Source organism: Eleginops maclovinus, chromosome 10 (assembly GCF_036324505.1).
Source record: "Eleginops maclovinus isolate JMC-PN-2008 ecotype Puerto Natales chromosome 10, JC_Emac_rtc_rv5, whole genome shotgun sequence".
Classification (NCBI taxonomy): Eukaryota; Metazoa; Chordata; class Actinopteri; order Perciformes; family Eleginopidae; genus Eleginops; species Eleginops maclovinus.
The window spans coordinates 19811056-19833858 of record NC_086358.1 but is presented as its reverse complement, the minus strand read 5'-3'; the positions used below and the strand labels follow the sequence as shown (position 1 = coordinate 19833858).

The window sequence follows — 22803 nt, the reverse complement described above, 5'->3', positions numbered from 1 at the left end:
GCAGATGCATTTGCTGAACTTGTTCACACTAAAAGCAACTCTCAAACAATCCCAACATTTACCATTATTTACCATATTGGATTTATGAAAACCATTACAGTGTAACACAACTTCATCAAATAAGTTACATTGAGCATATCCTGGATACAGTGGGGGACTCAAATGGTCTCAAGAACATGAGAAGGCATAGTTTATGTGTTATTTAGCCATCATACCTTAAAAACAAATATCGATTCATACTACTGAAACGTTCCCTGCATCAATCAACTCTCTGTGAGGTCATTCCAATGTGTAATAAGAAAAGGGCCACACTCCTGACAGTAGCGTTGTGAGTGAATGATTATATAAGAGAACACAGCACATACAGAGACAGAGGTAGAAGAGGTGGAAAGCTTTTCTTGCCACCTATTGAGCAACAGGTCAGTGGCAGCCACCTCTCTGTTCCTGCTACTGGTTGTGAAATGCCTCTCCTTCACATCTGTGTTTAACTGAACAGGTTTGATCATTTGACCCTCAGGTGGGTCTAACCCAAATGACTGAAAAGATCAAATCAAGGAGAAAAGTGAATATGGGAATATGGGCATTAAGCTCCTAAATGAAAAAATAGCCATGACCTCAATCTCATTTTTCGAATGTTTCTCCTATTTGTGATGATAACACTGTGCATACTAAAGAAAATCAGTCATATTCTAGACAGAATAAGGAATAACCAAACATGGTTGACAATTGAAAAAGCTCAAATGACCCAAACTATCCATTTAAAATCTATCACAGTATGCTTTAGAATAAGTGCTGTTAGGATTTTCTTGCAGCATCTGACAACTTTGTGGTGGGGGGGCCTGTGTCTAACAATTTTAGAAAGAAAGAAACCATTCCCTTTATACAGGGATTGTCGCCGTGTGTGGAGGGGTTAACCCATTTACTCCTAAAACGCCTGCAAAAACGGCTCTAAAACCCTATGTATAATAGATATAAATGCCTTATCTCTTGAGGGTTTTCTAAAGGAAATACTAAGAATTGGCAACGTCTATGAAAACCTTAATATCTAAGCCTCTGTAGCACATAGAGACATGAAATAAATTGCATTTAAAAGGTAAGACTCACAGGTTGTATTAAAACATGCTCCCTTAGCAATAACATACCAACACATTTTTGTAAAAAATCTCAAAATCAGATCGGTAAGGAAAATATATTTATATGATAAAATAACAAATCACAAATAACATTTTAAAACATGCCAACACACAGACCACGGCACCTTGGTATGAGAGAGAGGTGGGAAAGGAGTGGGGAGGGGTGGGAAAGTCCTCTACCAAAGGATCATCAGGTACAAAAACTTCTACTTCCACCTCCCTCTCAAACTCCTCATTCTCTCATCCCAATTCCAAATCGCTGCCGTCGCTATCAAAGTATTCGTCGATCGTAGCCATTTTTGCCTTTAAAAACAAACGCACGTGAATGTCTGATTGATGACGTGATTGTCGGCAAACCACACGACATTTGGGTGGTCACGTGGTTTAAAAACCCAACAAGACCCACCTCATGTGTATTTGAACCAATGACAGTGCATTATATGCTGCATGCCTCATGAAAATGACAACAAATCAACAATGTTGCGCTACGCTGCAGCCGGCAGGAGCTTCAAAGCTGCGCTACGCAGCAGCCGGTGGTAGATGGAATGTTGCGCTGCACAGCATCCGGTACAAATGGGTTAAAGGAGGTGTGATGAACTTGTGTAGGAAAGAGTGCAGTACCATGAATACCTTCAAAAAGAGACCTTATCAAAAATCTTGTATTGAACGAAACTCTTGACTCCTGAGATCAGTGGATGACTGTTGTCAGGCTTGTAGAATTACTAAAAGTACTGATTGATTATCAGATTAGTTGCTGATAAAATTTCTAATTTCGATTCAAGGGGCTATGCTTGTTTTCAGCTTTCATATCAGTATGTAGTGTCTCTACTTTAAAGAGTCCTCTCCTGCTGATGTTCAGGTGTATATCAGTATGTAGTGTCTCTACTTTAAAGAGTCCTCTCCTGCTGATGTTCAGGTGTATATCAGTATGTAGCGTCTCTACTTTAAAGAGTCCTCTCCTGCTGATTTTCAGGTGTATATCAGTATGTAGTGTCTCTACTTTAAAGAGTCCTCTCCTGCTGATGTTCAGGTGTATATCAGTATGTAGTGTCTCTACTTTAAAGAGTCCTCTCCTGCTGATTTTCAGGTGTATATCAGTATGTAGTGTCTCTACTTTAAAGAGTCCTCTCCTGCTGATGTTCAGGTGTATATCAGTATGTAGTGTCTCTACTTTAAAGAGTCCTCTCCTGCTGATTTTCAGGTGTATATCAGTATGTAGTGTCTCTACTTTAAAGAGTCCTCTCCTGCTGATGTTCAGGTGTATATCAGTATGTAGTGTCTCTACTTTAAAGAGTCCTCTCCTGCTGATTTTCAGGTGTATATCAGTTTGTAGCATCTCTACTTTAAAGAGTCCTCTCCTGCTGATGTTCAGGTGTATATCAGTATGTAGTGTCTCTACTTTAAAGAGTCCTCTCCTGCTGATGTTCAGGTGTATATCAGTATGTAGTGTCTCTACTTTAAAGAGTCCTCTCCTGCTGATTTTCAGGTGTATATCAGTATGTAGTGTCTCTACTTTAAAGAGTCCTCTCCTGCTGATGTTCAGGTGTATATCAGTATGTAGGGTCTCTACTTTAAAGAGTCCTCTCCTGCTGATGTTCAGGTGTATATCAGTATGTAGGGTCTCTACTTTAAAGAGTCCTCTCCTGCTGATGTTCAGGTGTATATCAGTATGTAGCGTCTCTACTTTAAAGAGTCCTCTCCTGCTGATGTTCAGGTGTATATCAGTATGTAGTGTCTCTACTTTAAAGAGTCCTCTCCTGCTGATGTTCAGGTGTATATCAGTATGTAGTGTCTCTACTTTAAAGAGTCCTCTCCTGCTGATGTTCAGGTGTATATCAGTATGTAGTGTCTCTACTGGGACATGTCTCCCAGTTTTAATGTTCAAAAAGCTCTTTATTGTTCTCATACTGCCTGTGCTGCAGCACCTCTTGTAACCCTCTGTCTGAAACCAGAGCCCAGTCTGCTCTGATTGGTTAGCTGGCCGGCTCTGTTGTGATTCGTCAACTACTTCGAGATGTCCAGCCCATTAGCCTATCACAAAACATGTGTTGGAGCACTAGTAAATAAAAAGCACATGGGTAACATAGTGACAGTGATGGGCAGTAGCGCTGCTACATGTAGCGAAGCTATTAGTTAAACTACATTTTCCAGTAGCTTGACCGTAGCGTCGCTGCTTTATGAATCAAGTAACTTTCCTGTAGTGACGTTATTTTTTTGATCAAGTAGCGACGTAGCGTCCACAAACACTACAAAATCCAGGACATAACTAAGAAATGAAACCAGGTTTGCTATTTTGAAACAACAATCAGAGTGAACAATCAATCAGAGTTGTTAGTTGGACATGTTCATGGTTCATGCGCGAGCTTCTACTCTGCCTCTCCTGTCTGACTGTATCTATCAAAACATGCGCATGCGTATGGCAGTGGAACTCGCAGAAAGACACACACAGACACACGTACATGACAGGATGGAGGATGAGACAGGAGGAGAGCGAGAAGATCAGCCAACTGGCCCTACCACACCGTGGCCTTATCTTCAGACATATATGACACTTGTTGAATCCTCAGATACAAAGTACGTGTTCAGATGTCTGCTTTGTAATCCAAAAACCAAGATGTTGTCGACGTCCAAGACATCGAACACCAACCTAAGAACTCACATTCAGGTGAATCACTAATTTCCCTCCAAGTGCAATGTCTAGCATCAACTCAGTTGAGCGCGTTTACATGCACACTAATAAACCGATTATTATCGGGTTTTTGTAGTTATCTGGTTATTCAAGTACTCATGTAAACGGAATAAACCTATATTCCTTATCCGTTTACTGCCGTTATCGGTTTATGAAAACCCGTTTAACACACCTAGGTTTCTGTGTGTCAATATTCAGATTTCTTAAATGCATGTATACACCTTAAACGGTTTATTAATTCATTCATTATTTATACCCGTTTATTGTCAGTAATCGTTTTTTTGTGTGCATGTAAACGCAAATCCCAACTCACTTTAACCAAGTGTTGTATCTAAATTAGTCAAACGAAAGCTACCCAGCTAACTAGCAACCAGTGTGTGGTGGGAAGGGACTAGCCAAGTGGCTAGTCCCTAGTGTTTTTTTTAAAAGCTTATGTAGTTTTTATAATTGTAAAATTCGATTAGCTTGGTGTTTTATCAGGTTCAGATATTCAGACATGAGTGATGTTCAAGGTCCTTGGCCAATGGCCATATAAAGCTCATGTGGCCAAGCCTAGCTATTTGTTTTACATAGCCTAACACTCATCAAAATTGTCAACTGCAGTTCATTTGTTACTTTATTGGCGCCTTTAATTTCCATATAGTCAAATCTGATGAGTGCTACTAAATACTATCATTAGAGAGCAGTAGTGAAACTTGGATATTGTAATTTCATGGCCTAGCTTACCAGACAGGATGTTTACACAAATCTGTTTTAAGGCTTATTTACACAGATAAGAGCTTTTAGCGAGTTTGGGACCACAAAATAATTATGAATCAATCATTTCTTCTTTAGAGGGTCCACCCAAATAAAATGGAATGGCTGGACAAGGAGCGCGCTCGGGCCAAAAAAAGATGTCTAACGCCAAATGATGAAGACAGTGACTTACAACCCAGCGTGTCACAGTTTTTCAGGGGGGGCACACCCATCATATCTCAGGAACGTTTCGATACGCTGATTCTTAACTTCATAGTTCAAGGAATGCACCCCCTCCACACTGTGGACAGACCTGAATATAGACAATTATTCAGTGAAATTCTGCCCTCAAGGCATTTGATTTCAAGGCAAACATTAGGGCGACTTCTTAACAAGGAATACTCTTCCATGAAGAGTGCTTTGGCTGATGTAATGTCCAAACAGAGTCACCTATGCACCACCACAGATGCCTGGTCATCAAATAATAGGAGCTTCCTCGGTGTCAGTGTCCACTGGATAGATGAGGACTCCTTGAACATCCGCTCTGGGGCATTAGCCTGCCGTAGAATTGTAGGGAGGCACACTTTTGATGTTTTGGCCGAGATGCTTGAAGGTGTTCACAGAGAATTCAACATTAAAGACAAGCTTACTCTAACGACTACCGATAACGCTTCTAACTTTATAAAGGCCTTTAGTATATTCGTGGAAGTTCAGAGGAGTATCCAGGAAAACAGAGACGAGGAAGAAGAGGAGGAAGACGATGAGGATGAGGAAGATCATCCTGTCTTCATCAATCTCACAGACATCCTGGAGGAAACACAGGAAGATTACAGCCTCCCTCCACACCAGCGCTGTGCCTGCCACTCTCTAAATCTTGTTGCCACCAGAGACATTGAGCACGCATTGACCCAGTCAGAGCCATTCAAGAGAATATCGAGATCAATGCTTGCCAAATGTCAGGCTCTCTGGAACAAGCAAAACAGGAGCACTCAAGCCTCTGACACCATTCAAGAGAAGCTAGGATGTCAGCTGATAGTGCCCATTTTAACCAGGTGGAACTCAACTTACCATGCCATGGAGCGCTTGAATACTTGCATCCTCACAAAAGAACAAGAATTCTATGAAGTCTGTGAGAAGCTGCAGATGGCACGATTCAAGTCAACAGAATTCACATTCATACAGGAATATGTGAAGGTAAATATGACAAGTGTGCAAATAGTATGTGAACATAATGACAACAAACTATCATAATAGCCTGAATTTAATATGTGATAAAGTATTTAACTAAAAAAGCACTCAGAGAGCGCAGACCTCCGCCAAGGTAATATGGGTGACTGTCCCACAAATTCCACACGGTGTCACGGATCACCCCCAAAAATCAGCTGTTCTTTGTCCCAATACCCATGTTGTCTGAAAATTTCATCCAAATCTGTGCAGTACTTTATGAGTTATCTTGCTAACAAACAGACAAACAAACAAATGCGACCAAAAACATAACCACCTTGGCGGAGCTGATAATAATAATAATAACAACAACTCAATTGTATGACTTAAATAATTTAACAATATGTGATTTAATGTGAGTTAATATTTTTCTTTGACTGTATTCCAAGGTTATGATGCCTTTGGCCAAGGCTCTTGACGTTTTACAGTCTGACCGAATGGGCTTCTCGGGAGTGTTGGTGCCAACCATCTCAATTCTACTGGAAAAGATGGAAGAGATGAAGCGGGAGAGACAGCTTCATCACTGCAACCCCCTGGTAGATGCGATCATCAGTGGGATTAAGAAAAGGTTTGAGTACATTTATCAAGATACCAGGTTGCTCACAGCCTCTGCAACTCACCCGATGTTCAGACTGACCTACATCCCGAGTGACAAGAAGGCTCAAGTTGTGTCAGACCTGAAAGCAGAAGTACACCTGCTTCAAACCCAGCCTTCAGGTCACAGGCAAACTGAAGATGACAACCTAGCTGATGATGTTGATGAGGTAACGGGGTACTTCCCATCACTGAGATCAGCCAAAGAGCTGAATGAAGTAGACTCCTACTTGCAGTCATCTGAAACCAAACTTGTAAATGCATTCCAAAATCTGCCACTAATGAAAAAACTCTTTCTTAAGCACAACACGGGAGTCCCAGCAAGTGCAGCCTGTGAAAGACTCTTTAGCGTAGGGAAAGACATTTTCAGACCAAAGAGGAACCGCCTTTCTGATGCAACTTTTGAAATGCTTCTTTTGTGCCATGTGAACAAACACCTCTTGTAAGAACAATAAGGGCTGATCCATGCACCGTTAACCCCCCAGCCCCACCCCGCCCTATTCCCCCACCACTAAAACTTTGATTGGACTTGACAGGTTTGATTGGACTTCCTCAGTGTGAAAGGGGCTTTTGATTGTCATTCAGTTTAGTTCATCTACTATTGTCCCAGTGATCACTCTCTGAGCCATGCTTATTAATCATGGTGTAAGATTTAGTTTTTTTGTAAACAGTTTCATTTGTTACATAGCCATGTATGCTGCAAAGCAATATCTACACTGTGTTAGGTCATTGGCTGATCTTTAATAAATGTTTTAACCAGTGTATCAGACTCATTTTGAATTGACATAAGGTTGGTATAACGTTAAGTAGCTTCTGATGTAGTTAAGCTACTTTTAACACATTTGTGTAACTTAGCTTGCTATATTTCTATAGGTGGTAGCTTTTGTGTAGTGAAGCTTAATTTATTGTTTAGTAACTGATAGCTTAGCTCACTACACTGGACAAGTAGCTTGCCCAACACTGCATAGTGAGGTCACTATGTAACAGAAGTCAACAAAGGAGTCCAATGAAGGCGTTTCAGGCAGGGGGGGGAGTGTGTAGGAGACAAACTCCCACCTTTGCAGACCATTTACATGCACGCAAACCTACAGAACACACTAGAGGAGAGGGAACACCCCCAAAAGCAGAACAGGGCCTCTTTAATTGACCTATTGTTGCATCTCCGCTCATGATTGACAAAGCTCTTCTGAGACTGCCTTCTATCGCAATTATCTTCTATGGGGACTTTAAGAAATGTAATGAACTGTTTACACATGCGCAATTTCAGTAATTCATGTTTTGCCCCCTAAAGAGAACAATAAACAATTTTGGGAAAAGCATGAACCTATGATACACTGCAGCATAGCTAATTTCTCTGAGACGGACACTCCCAGGGGCTCTATCTGTTCAGTAAACAACTCTACCTCAGTGACAGATAGCATAGGAACATAATGAACTGAGCCACCAAACTCACCTTTTTCTTATCCTGCAGCTCCATGGCAACCACAGCCACTCAACATGCTCTGCTCTTTAACCAGCCAACGGCACCTGGCAGAGCCTCGTCAGTGCCGCTCGGAGGCTCTCAGCCCGCCGCTTGTGGAAGCTGCAAATGGTGTGATTGAGATCTGACCGGAGGAAGATAGAATAGGCAGGCTGGTGTAGCCTTGGTCCCCCACCTGGCAACACCTCCTGCCCCGCCTCTTCTGCCAGTGTGACAGGAGGCAAGCTCACACCTGTAGGAGCCAGCAGAGGGGAGCAGGGAACTCTTGGATTTCTGTTTCGAGGTTTAATTGATGCTCAGGTGCAGCACAGGGATCCTCCTCATAGCATTCATGTAGAGCCCTGTGGATAAAAGAACAAGAATCAATTCAAAAGCAAGTAACTGTATGAAACTGACATGGTCCTACCTTGCATTGTAAACATGATCAACTAAGAAGCCCCATCCCTGAGCACATTAGTTCAAGCTGCCCTGTGAGCTTTAACGCAGTCATGTTTATTTGTGTTATGCTACAGGGAGAAAACCCAGGTGTTAGCATAATAGCTCTTTAAAAGCCAGACCAAGGCCCTGAATCTACTGACACCAGGCTCCCAGCCACACAAGCAGCTTCCTTTTTCTACTGATCTCCAGAGTCAGCAGTCTCCTTTCACTGGCACAGAGCAGACAGAGCTCAGCCAAACAGAAGACAAAAGAGCCAGACAGACTGAAAGGTGAGAGAGTGCACTGACTAAATTAGACTGTTCAAGTTAAATCAAACCCGAAAACAGTGTCAGTGGGACAGCTAATGCAAGTCAAACACAGCCCTAAACCACACCTGTGCGTTTCCAGCTGTAATGTGTCTTAATGTGTTGGGTGGAAAAGAGGCAATCAACAGAAGAACAGAAGCTTTAGTGACATGCTGACTGTTTGACACCAGGCTTTTCTATTTGGGATGATTTTTTATCTCAGGCTTAACTCTCACTTCATCTGAATAATCCAACTCCGATAACAGTGTGGAGCCAAAGCAGGTGTTTCCGATTCTGGCAACACACATAGCTACTGCTACCTTCCCTGTTTACAACTGTCAAATGACTAATGCGAGTGAGACGCAGTTCCAAACAGGCCTACTACCACTGGTTGAGTTCATTTAGCCAGCTAATGTTAATCCAAGCTCACCGAGCATAGAGACTTAGTTTTCCAGGCTACAGACCACTTACACATAAGCTTAAACTGACCGTGCTGAAATGAAGTGTATAAACTTCTAACACGTAATTGACCTCCACTCTTAATGATTAGCTGACTTCAGACAACATGTCAAAATGTCCCAAACCAATTTATATCTATAGCATCCATGCACTGGAGTACAGTGATCAACATGGAAAAAGCAGCACCCACTTCATATTGTGTGACAGCTCAAGTGTTTGTAATAGCTAACTAACAGATTTTATTATAAATGTTATAGAATTATTGAGTTTTTGTAAACGCCTAAAACTTCTATGACTTCCATTCCAATGGCTGGGGGTTGGTAGCTGCTCCTCGGTAAAAATGTAAGCGTTTCCTATTTCAAAATAGTACCATAAACTATCTTCACAAAATCTTGCTTCAGCCAACCAGTGGACAGAGTATCTAGCACCGTCCAACTACAACACACTGTTCCTTCATCATCACATTAAAAATGACACATTCAAATGCTCAACAACTGTGAGCAATTTCAAGAGCAGCACAACGACAACATTACCTCACAGGTGGAACGAGATAGCTCGTGTTGCTCAGTGTAACATTTTCGAGCCTGTACGTTGTCCTTACGTGACATCATTTGGTCACGTAAGGACATGATTTTTTAATGAGGGGAATAGTGCCAATACATTCAGCGTAACAGATTTAACGTCTACTTTATAAAGAATGGCTAGCATCGGGGCTAACGTCCTCTCCCTTGATGTCAAAGGCATATGCTAACAGAGGAGAGGCTTCGACCTAACTACACCTACACTATTGCACTATTCACCATAAAGACACAGCCCGTCGATGAACAATGTAAGACTACGAGCTCACCTTGTACATTTCCGGTCGTAATTGATATCCTTTTAAAATTGTGTGTTTTTCTCCTACATAGATACACTGCTGAGCCCCTACTGTACAACAGCAGCCATGTTGGGGAGCATTCTGCCTGGAAGAAGGAATAGTGTGTTGTAATTGGCCGGCACTAGTTTACTCTCTCCCCTGATTGGCTGAAGCAAGAGTGGGCGAATCTCAGATTTTCTAAGATAGTTTATGATACTATTTTGAAATAGGAAACATCAAATCTTTACTGAGGAGCGGCTATTAATTCATTACAATCAAAGTCACTGGAATGGAAGTCATAGAAGATTCAGGCATTTACCACAATAACCCAATCATGGTGTAACATATCAAATAAAATCAGTCTTTAACTATTACGAATACTTAAGCCTTCAATAAGACAATAAGAAGTGGGCGCTGCATTTTCAATAGACTGTCGTTATGGTTGTTTCTATATTAGGCCAAGAAGAACAATAATTTGAACATTTTACAATCTGTGCTATTACTAAATGTAAACCGTATTCCGAGATTTACAGTATATCTGTTATGGTGTACATTATTGTAATGCTATTGCATAAGTATGGGTCTATGGGTACTTTTCCCACCATTTCCTAAATTAGTGCAAACAGGAACGGAAAAGAGCACAAGTTAATGTATACTAGACTGACAGAATGCAGACTTTAACCACCCTTATTACTCTTTGACAGCAAGTTAAATGCACTAGAGTCAATCCCAAGGAAAACAAAAGAAACATATATAATATTTAACCTTAAATTCAAACATTGTTTTTGTGTTTGACTGTTAGTGTTCCTTTTATGTGATATGCAATGTACGAACGAGCTCCATGAAATACAGTTGTTACAGTTTGGTGTAGTAGAATGTTACCGACCTTTTTCCTTCTTACATTTTCATTTATCTTTCAAGCGAAGATGGTGTTAATGTTTTTTGTTGTTGTTGTTGTTGTTGTTAGAATTGTATTACATAATCTCTGCCTTCGTATTATGTATATTTTATTATTATTGAGCTTGGGGATTACACTTACAAATACAGCTAGGAATCTGACACACATGGTTCACTAGTTACTACATAAACAATTGATATGATATGATCAAGTAATATACTTCTTATATACTGTGCATACTGTACATAGCCATGTATCTCAAATTGAATCCACATTGAAAAACTATGACATTAATTATCATCATTATAACATTACAATTAACTAATTAAATAGAGCAGAATGATATCCTATTGTGTATTAACTTATCATGTTAACAAATCTCAATCAGTGATTTTACTTATGACACTTTAAGTACAATTTGCTGATTTACCTAATAGAGTATATTTAGACTATGGTATTTCTACCTTTGCTTATTTAAAGGATCTGAGCACCACGGCTTGGTAATAATCTGTATGATATAAGCCAAGGACCATAAATAAATGACTCAGTTATGGCTTAGCATTGTCTGCAACTTGGTTTTGATTGTGGTACTGTTGACTCTACATACACACAAACACACAATGAAATATAAAAAGTGTGCCATGCTAACTTCATCTCCCTATACACAAATGCAACTTTAATTGTGCGGTAAAATACACATGATGGATTGTGTCCCGACTACATCTACCCATAATAACATTAAAGTGATAATGACAATGATACATTTCCTAAACTGTAAGGTTTATGTTTGGGTAAATCTTTAGAATATGGCCCATCATTCATGTTAATATTTTAATTTGTTTTATTTCTGTATTGGTACAGTAGGCTGCAAAGGTATAGAACATGAGGTAAAGTTAGAAAATGACCTACTGAACAATATATTGAAGTAAGGACTGTGTCCCTATGTTTCAGGGTACGTGAGACTGACCGTCCTCTCAGTTATAAACAGCTTCCCCCTCAGCTGAGGCTGTGTTTGGTGCAGCTGTGGTTGACAGTAGAGAGATATTTTCTACAAATTTATCCTGTGATTTAAGCATAACGTCTGCTCAGTTGGGTTGTTATTTTCTGGATAATGGATTAAAATGACGTGTTGAATTTGAAAATGAAAACATAACATATCGTTTGTTGTGTTATTTTAATTTTGAGATGGCAGAATGACTCTTGATATTTTACTTTTAGGTCTACACTGGGACAGGACATAAAATTATCAAAACCTGCCTTGGCTTTGAGATGAAAAAAAAAAAGCCTTTCTACTTCCTATACTCCATAATTACTCCCTGGCCTGTGTAACAACCACCAGTGTTCATTAGTTTGCTGTGCTGGATTTTTTAAAGATAATCAATGCACAAATGTGTTTATTACAATCACACGATATATTATTACTTGCACAACCTGTGTGTTCATTTTAATCATAAGAGAATACTAAGAGATGTAAAATAAATAACATAGATTGGTGGGTATCAGTATGTAACAAGGCTGTGTAAAAACTTCAGAGTCTCTATGGTAAAGGGTGGGGCTGTACAAGGGTGCTCTGAAAAGGTAAATCTGCAACTAAATACAGGAAAGCCAATCATAAAATGAGTCTAGTTTACCTTTTTCTGTGTGATAATGATCAACATTTCATAAGAACGAGGTGTGTTTATGTGTAATTGGTGCAGGTAAAGATAAGAAATTACCCTGGGTGAAAGCATTAAGCCCTGTTTGCTGCTTCAGTCAGTCTGCGATGTTTCAAAGTCTATTTGTGTAATAGCTTTACATTTGTGTGAAACTGGTATGTTCTGATCACACTGTTTTATTCCAAACCAATCAGAAACTCTCAGTGATCCCATCCCAAACTATAAGGATGCGGAGCATGAGAGGTTTAAAGACTCACAGCAGAGATATTTTAATTGTTTGCATTCTGATTTCACACTCTTCATATTTTCAGATATGTATTATGATTGTCTGCAAATCTGAAGAATAAAAACACTTCAGAGAAACAAGCTGAATAAACGTTAGTGGCAGTTTGCAGGGAGACATAATGTTAACCTCAAAGTGAGATATTCACTGTTTACTTTAAATAAGAGGACAGGAGGAGATGGAGAAGCCTCCTGACCCATGAACCCTGAAGGACTCCTACCATGGAGAACAACTGCCACAATCCCACACTGCTTCAGAATGCCTTTTGTGTTTTTGATGCCTTTGTCTTTTTTTTTCCTTTTTTTTACTTGAGAGACCCCTAGTGGCAGAATACTGTGTGTTTAAATGATGTTGTGTGACACCATGTTCAAAGAGAAAACTTTACTCCGAAATGGGAACTGTATTAGCTTTCAACACCCGAAGATTACAAATTTGCTCTGAAAATCAAGATGGCTTTCAATACAATAGAATAAGCATTTAGTGTCTGAGTAACCCATGATAACTTTTTGCTCTTTTTATATGTGCTACTGTGTTGTGTCTCGGCAAATATGCTGAATTATGGTTATGGTTTTTTGACCTTAGTTCATGTATATGTATTGTCTAGTCTGTGTCCAATAATCCTTTTTGTTGTCTGCCAGTTCCTGTGTGTCACTTCCGGTTTTAGTTTATCACTAACATCCTTTCTCATTTCAGGTAGCTTGATTTCCCCTCCTTGGTTGTCCCTCCCCTTGACCTGATTAACTGCCCCGCCCTTATTGTTTACACCTGTGTTCACCTTGTATATTTAAGCTGTGTTTGTCTCTGTGCCCAGTGCCAGATCGTTTTGAGTTATCACCACGCTAGTGTGCGTTATGCTTAGACTTTTGTGACTATAGAATATTACCTTTTTTGGAAACTCCTTTTGTGTCGAGTCGTGCATTTGGGTTTTATCATTTTATTGTGCCCCAGACGTAACATACTGCCACACTACAAATATTTAAAGTCTACCAAACAGTGCCAGTTTTAGCCAACTGAAACATTAGATTTTAGTTGGCAAAAAAAGACTCTTAAGCCATAAAGTAACCTTAGGAAAATCAAGAATAAAAAAACGTACCAACAGGCAGAAATGTATTAAGCTGTTAACTTCACTGAGAACCAGCACCTTATCGAGGTGAAGAGATTTTTGTGCCCCGATCAACCTGGGGGCTGTGTTGTCTGGAACCTTGTGTTTGTTCCTGGTAGGGTGTCCCATGGCAAATTGGTCTCAGGTAAGGGGCCAGACTACGATTGGTTCAAAAGACCTCATTAAAATAAAACTTGAAAGCGAGGATACCCGGCTCGGAGGAAGCCCAGGGTCCCCTTCTGGAGCCAGGCCCAGAAGGAGGACTCGTTGGCGAGCGTCTGGTGGCCGGGCTTGCCACGGAGCCCGAAAAAGCAACGTGGGCAACGCCTCCGCTTCCCCGTCCCATGGGCCCACCACCTACGGGAAACAGCGATGGGGTTGGGTGCGCTGCCAGAAGGGTGGTAGTGAAAGCAGAGGGTCGCGATGGACCAGACCCAAGCGGCAGAAGTTGGCTTTGAGGACGTGGAATGTCACCTCTCTGGGGGGGAAGGAGCCGGAACTTGTGCGGGAGTTGGAGCGTTACCAGTTGGATCTGGTGGGGCTCACCTCTACACACAGCGTCGGCTCTGGAACCTTACTTCTTGATAAGGGTTGGACTCTATTCTTCTCCGGAGTTGCCCATGGTGTGTGAGGCGCCGAGTGGGTGTGGGGATACTTATAAGCCCCCGGTTGAGTGCGGCTTTGTTGGAGTTTACCCCAATGGACGAGAGGGTCGCCTCCCTACGCCTATGGGTTATGGGGGGGGGGGGAACTCTGACTGTTGTGTGTGCTTATGCACCAATCAGAGTATTCAGCCTTCTTGGAGACCCTGAAAAGAGTCCTGTATGGGGCTCCTGAAGGGGAGTCCTTAGTCGTGCTGGGAGCAGTGCCGGCGCTAAGGGGGGGCATTCAAGGGCTGTGCCCCCCCTAGCGGTCATTGATGCCCCACCTACCAGCTGTGAAGCGTATTCTCGACCTGTCACAATCGACTATAATTGACGCTTAGTTCGAAGTTGCTAAAGAGTTTTTAATGTCACAAAAGCAAACAATGGAGGGAGAATGGACCATACCCCCCCCCCACCAATGACCCAATGCCCCTCCAGTAGATCTGCTCTGGTGCCGACTCTGGCTGGGAGACTTCAACGCACACGTGGGCAATGATGGAGACACTTAGATGGAGGGGCGTGATTGGGAGGAACCATAGACTGTATATATTGATGGACAGAGGTTCGTCCGTTAAAAGTGAAGCAAGCGCTAGTCCAGAGCCCCCTGGTGGCTGGCTGCAGTACAATGCGTAGCTCCGCCCATTCCCATGTATTTTCAATGGGCAAGTAACCAACTTTCTATGTCACTTTTCTCACCTAAAACAAATTTTGCATCCACAACTTTTTATTCGAAAAAATAGCTTTCAAGGTGCTTCACATCACACCATTTTTCTTTTTCCCGAGAAATTATTTTCTTTAATGTTATTTTAATAAATATAAAAGGGGCGTGGTTACACTTTGATTGACAGTGCAGCCGCTTGCAACCTCCTTCAACATTTCATTTCATTCAGAGTAGCTGTAGGCTCGGCTGTAGTGGTGTTCTTTTGTCAGGCAACTCATATTTGTTTTATTTGCTGTTATTACTTTACATTTATATATTGACAGTCATGTCGTGTTGTGCTGTTGATTGTACTAACAGGCCATCTCAGGGGAGCTCTGTGCAGTTTTTTCGGTAAGTGAATATTAACTTAATATTAGCTAGCGAACTCATTAAAATGACGGTAGCGATAGCTTAGCCGCTAACGTTAGAAAGTTAACTTAATTTGACAGTAATCTATAGATTTTCGGACATCCTTGAAAGGATTATGGTCATATACCAACGAAAAACAGATAGATTTGTATGTTGAAGACGCTCGAAACATCGAGATTTCTAATGAGAAAAAAGTTAACGTTAACGTTTAAATATTCTAGGCTGAATATTTAATGACAGCTGTCACAGCTGGCTTTGCGATGAGGGTGTTTGACGTGCTCTGTGAAATACATGAGGTGAAATTAACAAATAACATTATTCTTAGTGACATTAGGTAGAAGGATGGTTATTATTGTTATTATTTATGTATCTTATTTGACATTGTGCCAGGAATAGCGATCTAGTTGGCAATCTGTTACGTTACGTTACCAGGTTAATTTACCTCAGCATTCAGCGGTACTATGCATTATTAATTTAAAGATAGAACTAGTCTAATCATTGTCAGTATATTGTCAGTTTATTTTATGTAACGATGGTGTGATAGTTCTTAGACGAAGCCGTGTACGTGAAGGATTTCAAACTTTAACATTAACAGTTCTTGGTAACATTTAATGAGATTTAATGTTAACGTTATGACAGCTGTTTTCGCTATGAAGGCGGTTTAACTTCGCTAACGTTATGCTACCGAGTACCTCGGCATTCTGCTAGTTTATTAAAGGCATAGCCTAGTCAAATGAAGTGGGTGCTAACGTCAATCTTAACTTCACCAACTAGCTATCGCTACTATGAAGGTTAGCTTCTATGCTATCTAACGTTAACGGTAATGTCAATTAAGTTATTAGCTGGTAAACTGGTGTCTACAATCAAAAAATATAAGCTGTCTGAGGTGTATTTCACAAACACAGACAAGAGGTTTGTTTTACATACGTTACACTTACCGGAGAAAATCCAAATACCCAGACCGAACTGGGCACTGTAGTTTCAGCCAGTTTAGCCCCAGAGAGTCGGACTCGGCCTGTGTGTGTGGTGGGGAACGGACGGAGAAGGGGGCGTGTTTCACTCGATAAGGGGCGTGTTTCACTCGATGAGTGGGCGGGTCTGATCGCGACCTCCTCTTCACTGCGCATGCTTCAGATTCTACTGCGCAAGCGTACTTCGAACTGGCTCCAAATTTTCAAAGATGGCGTCGCCTCGGTTGCTTCAATTCTATAGAACACAGCTGAATGGAGCCACTCTGTCCATCTATATATACAGTCTATGGGAGGAACGGTCCCCCCGATCTGAACCGGAGTGGTGGTTTGTTACTGGACTTCTGTGCTAGTCATGGATTGGCGATAACAAACACCATGTTCGAACATAAGGATGCTCATAAGTGTACGTGGTACCAGAGCACCCTAGGCAGAAGGTCCATGATCGATTTTGTTATCGTATCATCGGACCTGAGGCCGCATGTTTTGGACACTCGGGTGAAGAGTAGGGGCACTATACGTTTGGGCTTACCAGGGCGGAGTTGTCAACTGATCACCATCTGGTGGTGAGTTTGATCGAGTGGCAGGGTTACAGATCTGGTAAGCCCAAACGTGTAGTGCGGGTGAACTGGGAACGTCTGGAGGAATCCCAAGTCCAGGAGGAATCCCAAGTCCAGGAGGCCTTCAACTCACACCTCCGGCGGAGCTTTTCAGGCATCCCTGTGGAGGCTGGGGACATTGAACCAGAGTGGGCGGTGTTCAAAGCCTCCATTGCTGAAGCTGGGCGGGGAGCTGTGGTCTCAAGGTCTTAGGTGCCTCAAGGGGCGGTAACCCTCGAACCTCCTGGTGGACACCGGTGGTCAGGGAAGCCGTTCGATTGAAGAAGGAGGCCTTCCGGGGTTTGTTATCCCTGGGTACTCCTGACGCAGTTGCAAGGTATCGACAGGCTCAAAGGGCAGCAGCCTCAGCCGTGGCCGAGGCAAAGCAGCGGGTGTGGGAGAAGTTCGGAGAAGCCATGGAGAAGGACTTTCGGTCGGCACCAAAGTTGTTCTGGAAAACCGTCCGACACCTCAGGAGGGGGAAGCAGGGAACCATCCAAGCTGTGTACAGTAAGGATGGGGCGCTGTTGACCTCAACTGATAGGGTGTTAGGGCGGTGGAAGGAGCACTTTGAGGAACTCCTGAACCCGACAACTCCGCCCTCTATGTTAGAGGCGGAGCTGGAGTATGAAGGGGGTTCAACTCCAATCTCATGGGGGGAAGTCACTGAGGTAATCAAACAGCTCCACAGTGGCAAAGCCCCGGGGGTGGATGAGATCCGCCCAGAAATGCTGAAGGCTCTGGGTGTTGAGGGACTGTCATGGTTGTCACGTCTCATCAACATTGCGTGGAAGTCGGAAACAGTACCGAAGGAGTGGCGGACCGGGGTGGTGGTTCCTCTTTTTAAAAAGGGGGATCAGAGGGTGTGTACCAATTACAGAGGCATCACATTACTCAGCCTCCCCGGGAAAGTTTACTCTAAGATGCTGGAAAGGAGGGTCCGGCCGATTGTCAAACCTCAGATTGAGGAGGAACAATGCGGACTTCGTTCTGGTCATGGAACGACGGACCAGCTTTTCACTCTCACAAGGATCCTGGAGGGGGCCTGGGAGTATGCTCATCAGGCCTACATGTGCTTTGTGGATTTGGAGAAGGCGTATGACCAGGTTCCCAGGGAGATACTGTGGGAGGTGCTGCGGAAGTATGGGGTGAGGGGGTCTCTACACAGGGCAATCCAATCTCTGTACTCTCAAAGCGAGAGCTGTGTCCGGGTCCTCGGCAGCACGTCGGACCGATTTCCGGTGAGGGTTGGCCTCCGCCAGGGCTGCGCTTGTCACCAATCCTGTTTGTGATTTTCATGGACAGGATTTCGAGGCGTAGTCGTGGGGGAGGGGGTCTGCAGTTCGGTGGGCTAAGGTTAGCACCACTGCTTTTTGCAGATGATGTGGTCCTAATGGCTTCATCGGTCTGTGACCTTCAGCACACGCTGGATCGGTTCTGGGCAGAGTGTGAAGCGGCTGGGATGAGGATCAGCACCTCCCAATCTGAGGCCATGGTTCTTAGCAGAAAACCGATGGACTGTCCACTCCAGGTAGGGAATGAGGCCTTACCCCAAATGAAAGAGTTCAAGTATCTCGGGGTCTTGTTCTCGAGTGAGGGAACAATGGAGCGTGAGATGGGCCGGAGAATCGGAGCAGCGGGAGCGGTACTGCAGTCGCTTTACCGCACCGTTGTGACGAAAAGAGAGCTGAGCCAGAAGGCAAAGCTCTCTGTCTACCGGGCCATGTTCGTTCCTACCCTCACCTATGATCATGAAGGATGGGTCATGACCGAAAGAACGAGATCGCGGATACAAGCGGCCGAAATGGGATTTCTCCGCAGGGTGTCTGGCATCTCCCTTAGGGATAAGGTGAGAAGTTCAGTCATCCGGGAGGGACTCAGACTAATAATAATAATAATAATAATAATAATAACTTAAACTTATATAGCGCCTTTCATGGTACCCAAGGTCGCTTTACAAATAGGGAGGGGAAAAGGGGAGTGGGGGGTTAGGGATCAAAGGACTTGTTTTGAGGTGCTTTTTGAACATGGGCAGGGATTGGGCACAGCGGACGTGGAGTGGTAGACTGTTCCAGAGTGTGGGAGCATTGGCAGAGAAGGCCTTGTCCCCAAAAGTACGCAATCTGGTGCGGGGAGTGGCCAGCAGGTCCTTGTCAGAGGACCGCAGGGAACGTGACTGAGTGTAGGGGCGGAGGAGATCTGTGAGGTATTGTTGTGAGAGTCCATGGAGAGATAGAACTGCTGCTCCTTCGCGAGACCGAGGGCTAGACCTAGGACCAGGTGGAGGGATTATATCTCTTCGCTGGCCTGGGAGCGTCTTGGAATCCCCCAGTCAGAGCTGGTTGATGTGGCCAGGGAAAGAGAAGTTTGGGGCTCTCTGCTGGAGCTGTTACCTCCGCGACCTTGACGGATAGGCGGGAGAAGATGGATGGATGGATGGATGGATGGATGGATGGATGGATGGATGGATGGATGGATAACTTCACATAATCTGAGACCTCCATCCTATTACAATGATTGTAACTCCTTTGACTGCAGTGTGTGTTTTGCATGTAAAAGACTGTGCTCTTTATGTAAGCTTTATAGAAAATCATACAGATGTTTCCATTAACCTGAAGGCCTATTTATGTTATGACCATAAGTGTAATTTGGTCAGTGAGGCTGTCAATCACTGGTGTTATAAAACTGGATAATGAGTTAGCATTTGACTTCCAGTTCCCTCGTCACAAAGTCAGTGACTTTTTAGAACGTGTTTTAGGTTATATGCCTGAAATCAGATCTGTGGTTAACACAAGCTGTAGAGATTTAATGTGTTTTCTGCAACATAAAATACATCAGTAAATACCCCACTTGTGTATGTCTGAAGCTTCTATGTGTCTTGAAGACAATAAAGGAAAACAACTGACTAAATGAGACTGCTAAACGTCACTTACAAACCTTGGATTCCAAAGTGGTTAATATGAGGAGATTATTCTTCTATTATGTTTGCCACAGAGATTATTTTTTTCAATATTCCAAAAAGTAATGTTAAAATCCCATTTTATCCAATGGGGAAATTGGGGGGGCCCCAAAAGGTAAATTTGGTCGGAGGGGAAAGGTTTAAAAAAAGGGGGATTTTGATTCCCCCCCCGAAAATGGGGAAATTTTTAAACTTTTTTATTTTTAAATCCCTTTGGACGGGTTAACAAACTTTTAATTTTTTCTGCCTAAAATCTCTTTTAAAAACCCCCGGAGTTGGCTTTTTGGGGGATCATTAAAAAAAAAAGGGAAAAAAAAATGGGGAAGGGGGAAAAAGATTAATTGGATAAAGGGGTTTAATATGGGGTTTATTCTTTATTTTTTGAAAAAATTTTTTTCAAATTTAAAAAAGAATTTTTCCCCTTTATAGGGTTTTTGATTCTGGGGTCATTCCCCCGACCTAATTTTAACCTATGTTTTTTTTATAAAAAATTCGGGGTTAATTAACAACAAATATCTTTTCTTAAAAGTTTTTTTTAAACCTTAAATATTCCCTTTAAAATGTAAAAAATTAATTTTTGTTTTTGGTTTTTTCCCAAAAAATAAATCATTTGGGGGGGTTTGTTTCCTTTTCCCTGGGTTTTTTGATCCACCCACTTTTTTTAATTTTTTACAAAAATGATTGGGTTTTATGGGTTTTTTCATTTTTTTTTTACCCCTTTTAAAAAAACAAAAAGAAAAAAAAATTTTTTTTAAAAAAAAAAAAAAAAGGGAAATCACAAAATTCAAACCAGTTTTAAAAAAACCCAAATTTTGGGGGGGGGGGTTTTTTTTTTGTTGGGTTTTTTTTTTTTTGGGGGGGGGTTTTTTTTGTTTTTTTTTTTTTGTTGTTTTTTTTTTTTTAGTGGAAATTTTTTTGGGGGGTTTTACTCCTTAAATTCTATTTACCCAATTTATTACTAAATTTTCCCAAATCCCCTAAAAAACAACAAAAAATTTTCCAACCCACAAAATTTTCCCCCCACCCTTTTTAAAAAAAATAAAAAACAAAATTTTTAAAATTTAAAAAAAAATTTTTAAAATAGTTAATTAAAAAAATGAAAAATATTTTTTGAAAAAAAATTTAAAAAAATTTTTTAATAATTTTAACCATTTTTAATTTATTTTTTTTTTCCCCTTTTTTATTAAAAACAAAATTTTTTTTTAAAAAAAACCAAAATTTTTTTTTCCCAAAACAAATTTTTCCCCCAAAAAAAACTCTACTAACCTTTTTTCCAAAATTTTTTTTTAAAATTTTCATTTTTTCCTTTCCCTTTTTTATTTTCCTTTTTTAACCCCCTTTTCATTTTCAAAAAATTACATTCCAAAAAAATAAAAATTTTAAAAAAAATTTTTTTTCCAAAAAAAATTTAAAAACTTTTTTTTTTTCTTACAAAAAAAAAAAATTTTTTTAAAAAAAACCCCCCAATTTCCCCCACTTTTCATTTACTAACAAACAATTTTTCCCCCAAAAAAAATTTAAATTACAAAAACCCACTTTTTTTTTCCCTCTTAAAAAAAATTTTTTTTTTTCCTTCCCAAAAAAAACACAAAAAAATTTTCCACAACCAAAATACCCCCAACAATTTCCCCCCTTTTAAAATTTACTTTTTCCCCCAAATTCCAAAATAAAATCCTTTCCCTTTTTTTTCAACTCCCCCCTTTCCCAAAATCGCCCCCTCCTCAAAAAAACCCCTTTCAAGCCCAAAATTCCCAATTAAAAAAAAAAATTTTTGGGCCATGTCATCATTTTTTTTCCCTTCCACTTTTCCAAAATTTTTTTAAATTAAAATTTTCCCAAAACCCAAATTCCCAAAAATTTTTTTTTCCTATTTTAAAGGGGGGTTTAAAAAAGGGTTTTTTTTAAAAACAATAAAAAAAATTTAAAAAAATAGGGCAATAAAAACAAAATTAAAAATTATTTTCCCCCTTCTACAAATTTAAAAAAAAAAATTTTTCCTTTTTCCCCCAAAACCCCTTTAAATTTTTTAAAAATAACAAAAAAATTTTTTTTCCCAAAAAAAATTTAGATTTTTTGGTTGTTGGTTTTGTAAGATAAAAAAAGGTTTCTAAAAAAACTTAAAAAAATTAAATCACCGCTTTTTTTTTTAAATAAAAATTTTTAAATAAAAAAACAGTATCAAAACCTAAGTTTTTTTGGTGATATATCATATTTTTTTACAGTATCACCGAGTCTGTGTGCCTAACGTCCGCGCGTTCGTTTTCCCGAAAATACATTGCGTTTTTGTTGCACACTTGGCTTTCCCTTTGCCCTCCCCATGTTCCCCTGCAGTCACGGATAAAAAATGCATTTTACTGCCCAAAACCCCAGGAAGGTGAGGACGTAGAAGACATTTTCGAGTGGAACAAGAGGTACTTCATCTGATCAAGAGATCAGGAAAACTCCAATGCGAAAGCTTTATGGGCCCCACTGCGGGTTATTTTTCCTTTGACAGCCAGGCATGAGGGGGAAAATTTTGACGTTTTTCTTTTTGAGGCACAAAAGAGGGCCCCCGCCATGAAAGCTTTCATAGGGAAACATACCCCGCCTCCAACGCTGTACCCAGTTTTTTGAAACACCCCTGTGTTTTATGCATGTGAACAAACCCATTTATTTGGAAGTTAAAGCCGAAACGGGGAAAGTGTAGTCATAGCTGCACATGTTTTCCCCTTAAAATTTTAAGTAAATTGGGGCC

The 22803-nt window shown here is 41.1% G+C and overlaps 1 protein-coding gene across 2 annotated transcripts in view; it reads right to left on the bottom strand.

Annotated features, from left to right (window-relative positions):
• The window catches only part of tmem94 (transmembrane protein 94), a 41050-nt gene extending 31041 nt beyond the window's left edge, over positions 1 to 10009 (bottom strand). For both annotated transcript variants that reach the window (XM_063892878.1, XM_063892879.1), the window contains exons 1-2: positions 9884 to 10009; positions 7829 to 8196 (exon numbers count right to left, since the gene is read on the bottom strand). In XM_063892878.1, coding sequence (XP_063748948.1) covers positions 7829 to 7852 — 24 coding nt within the window. In that variant the 5' untranslated portion in view covers positions 7853 to 8196; positions 9884 to 10009. The remainder of the gene's footprint in view (positions 1 to 7828; positions 8197 to 9883) is intronic.
• Positions 10010 to 22803: the final 12794 nt, after the last annotated feature.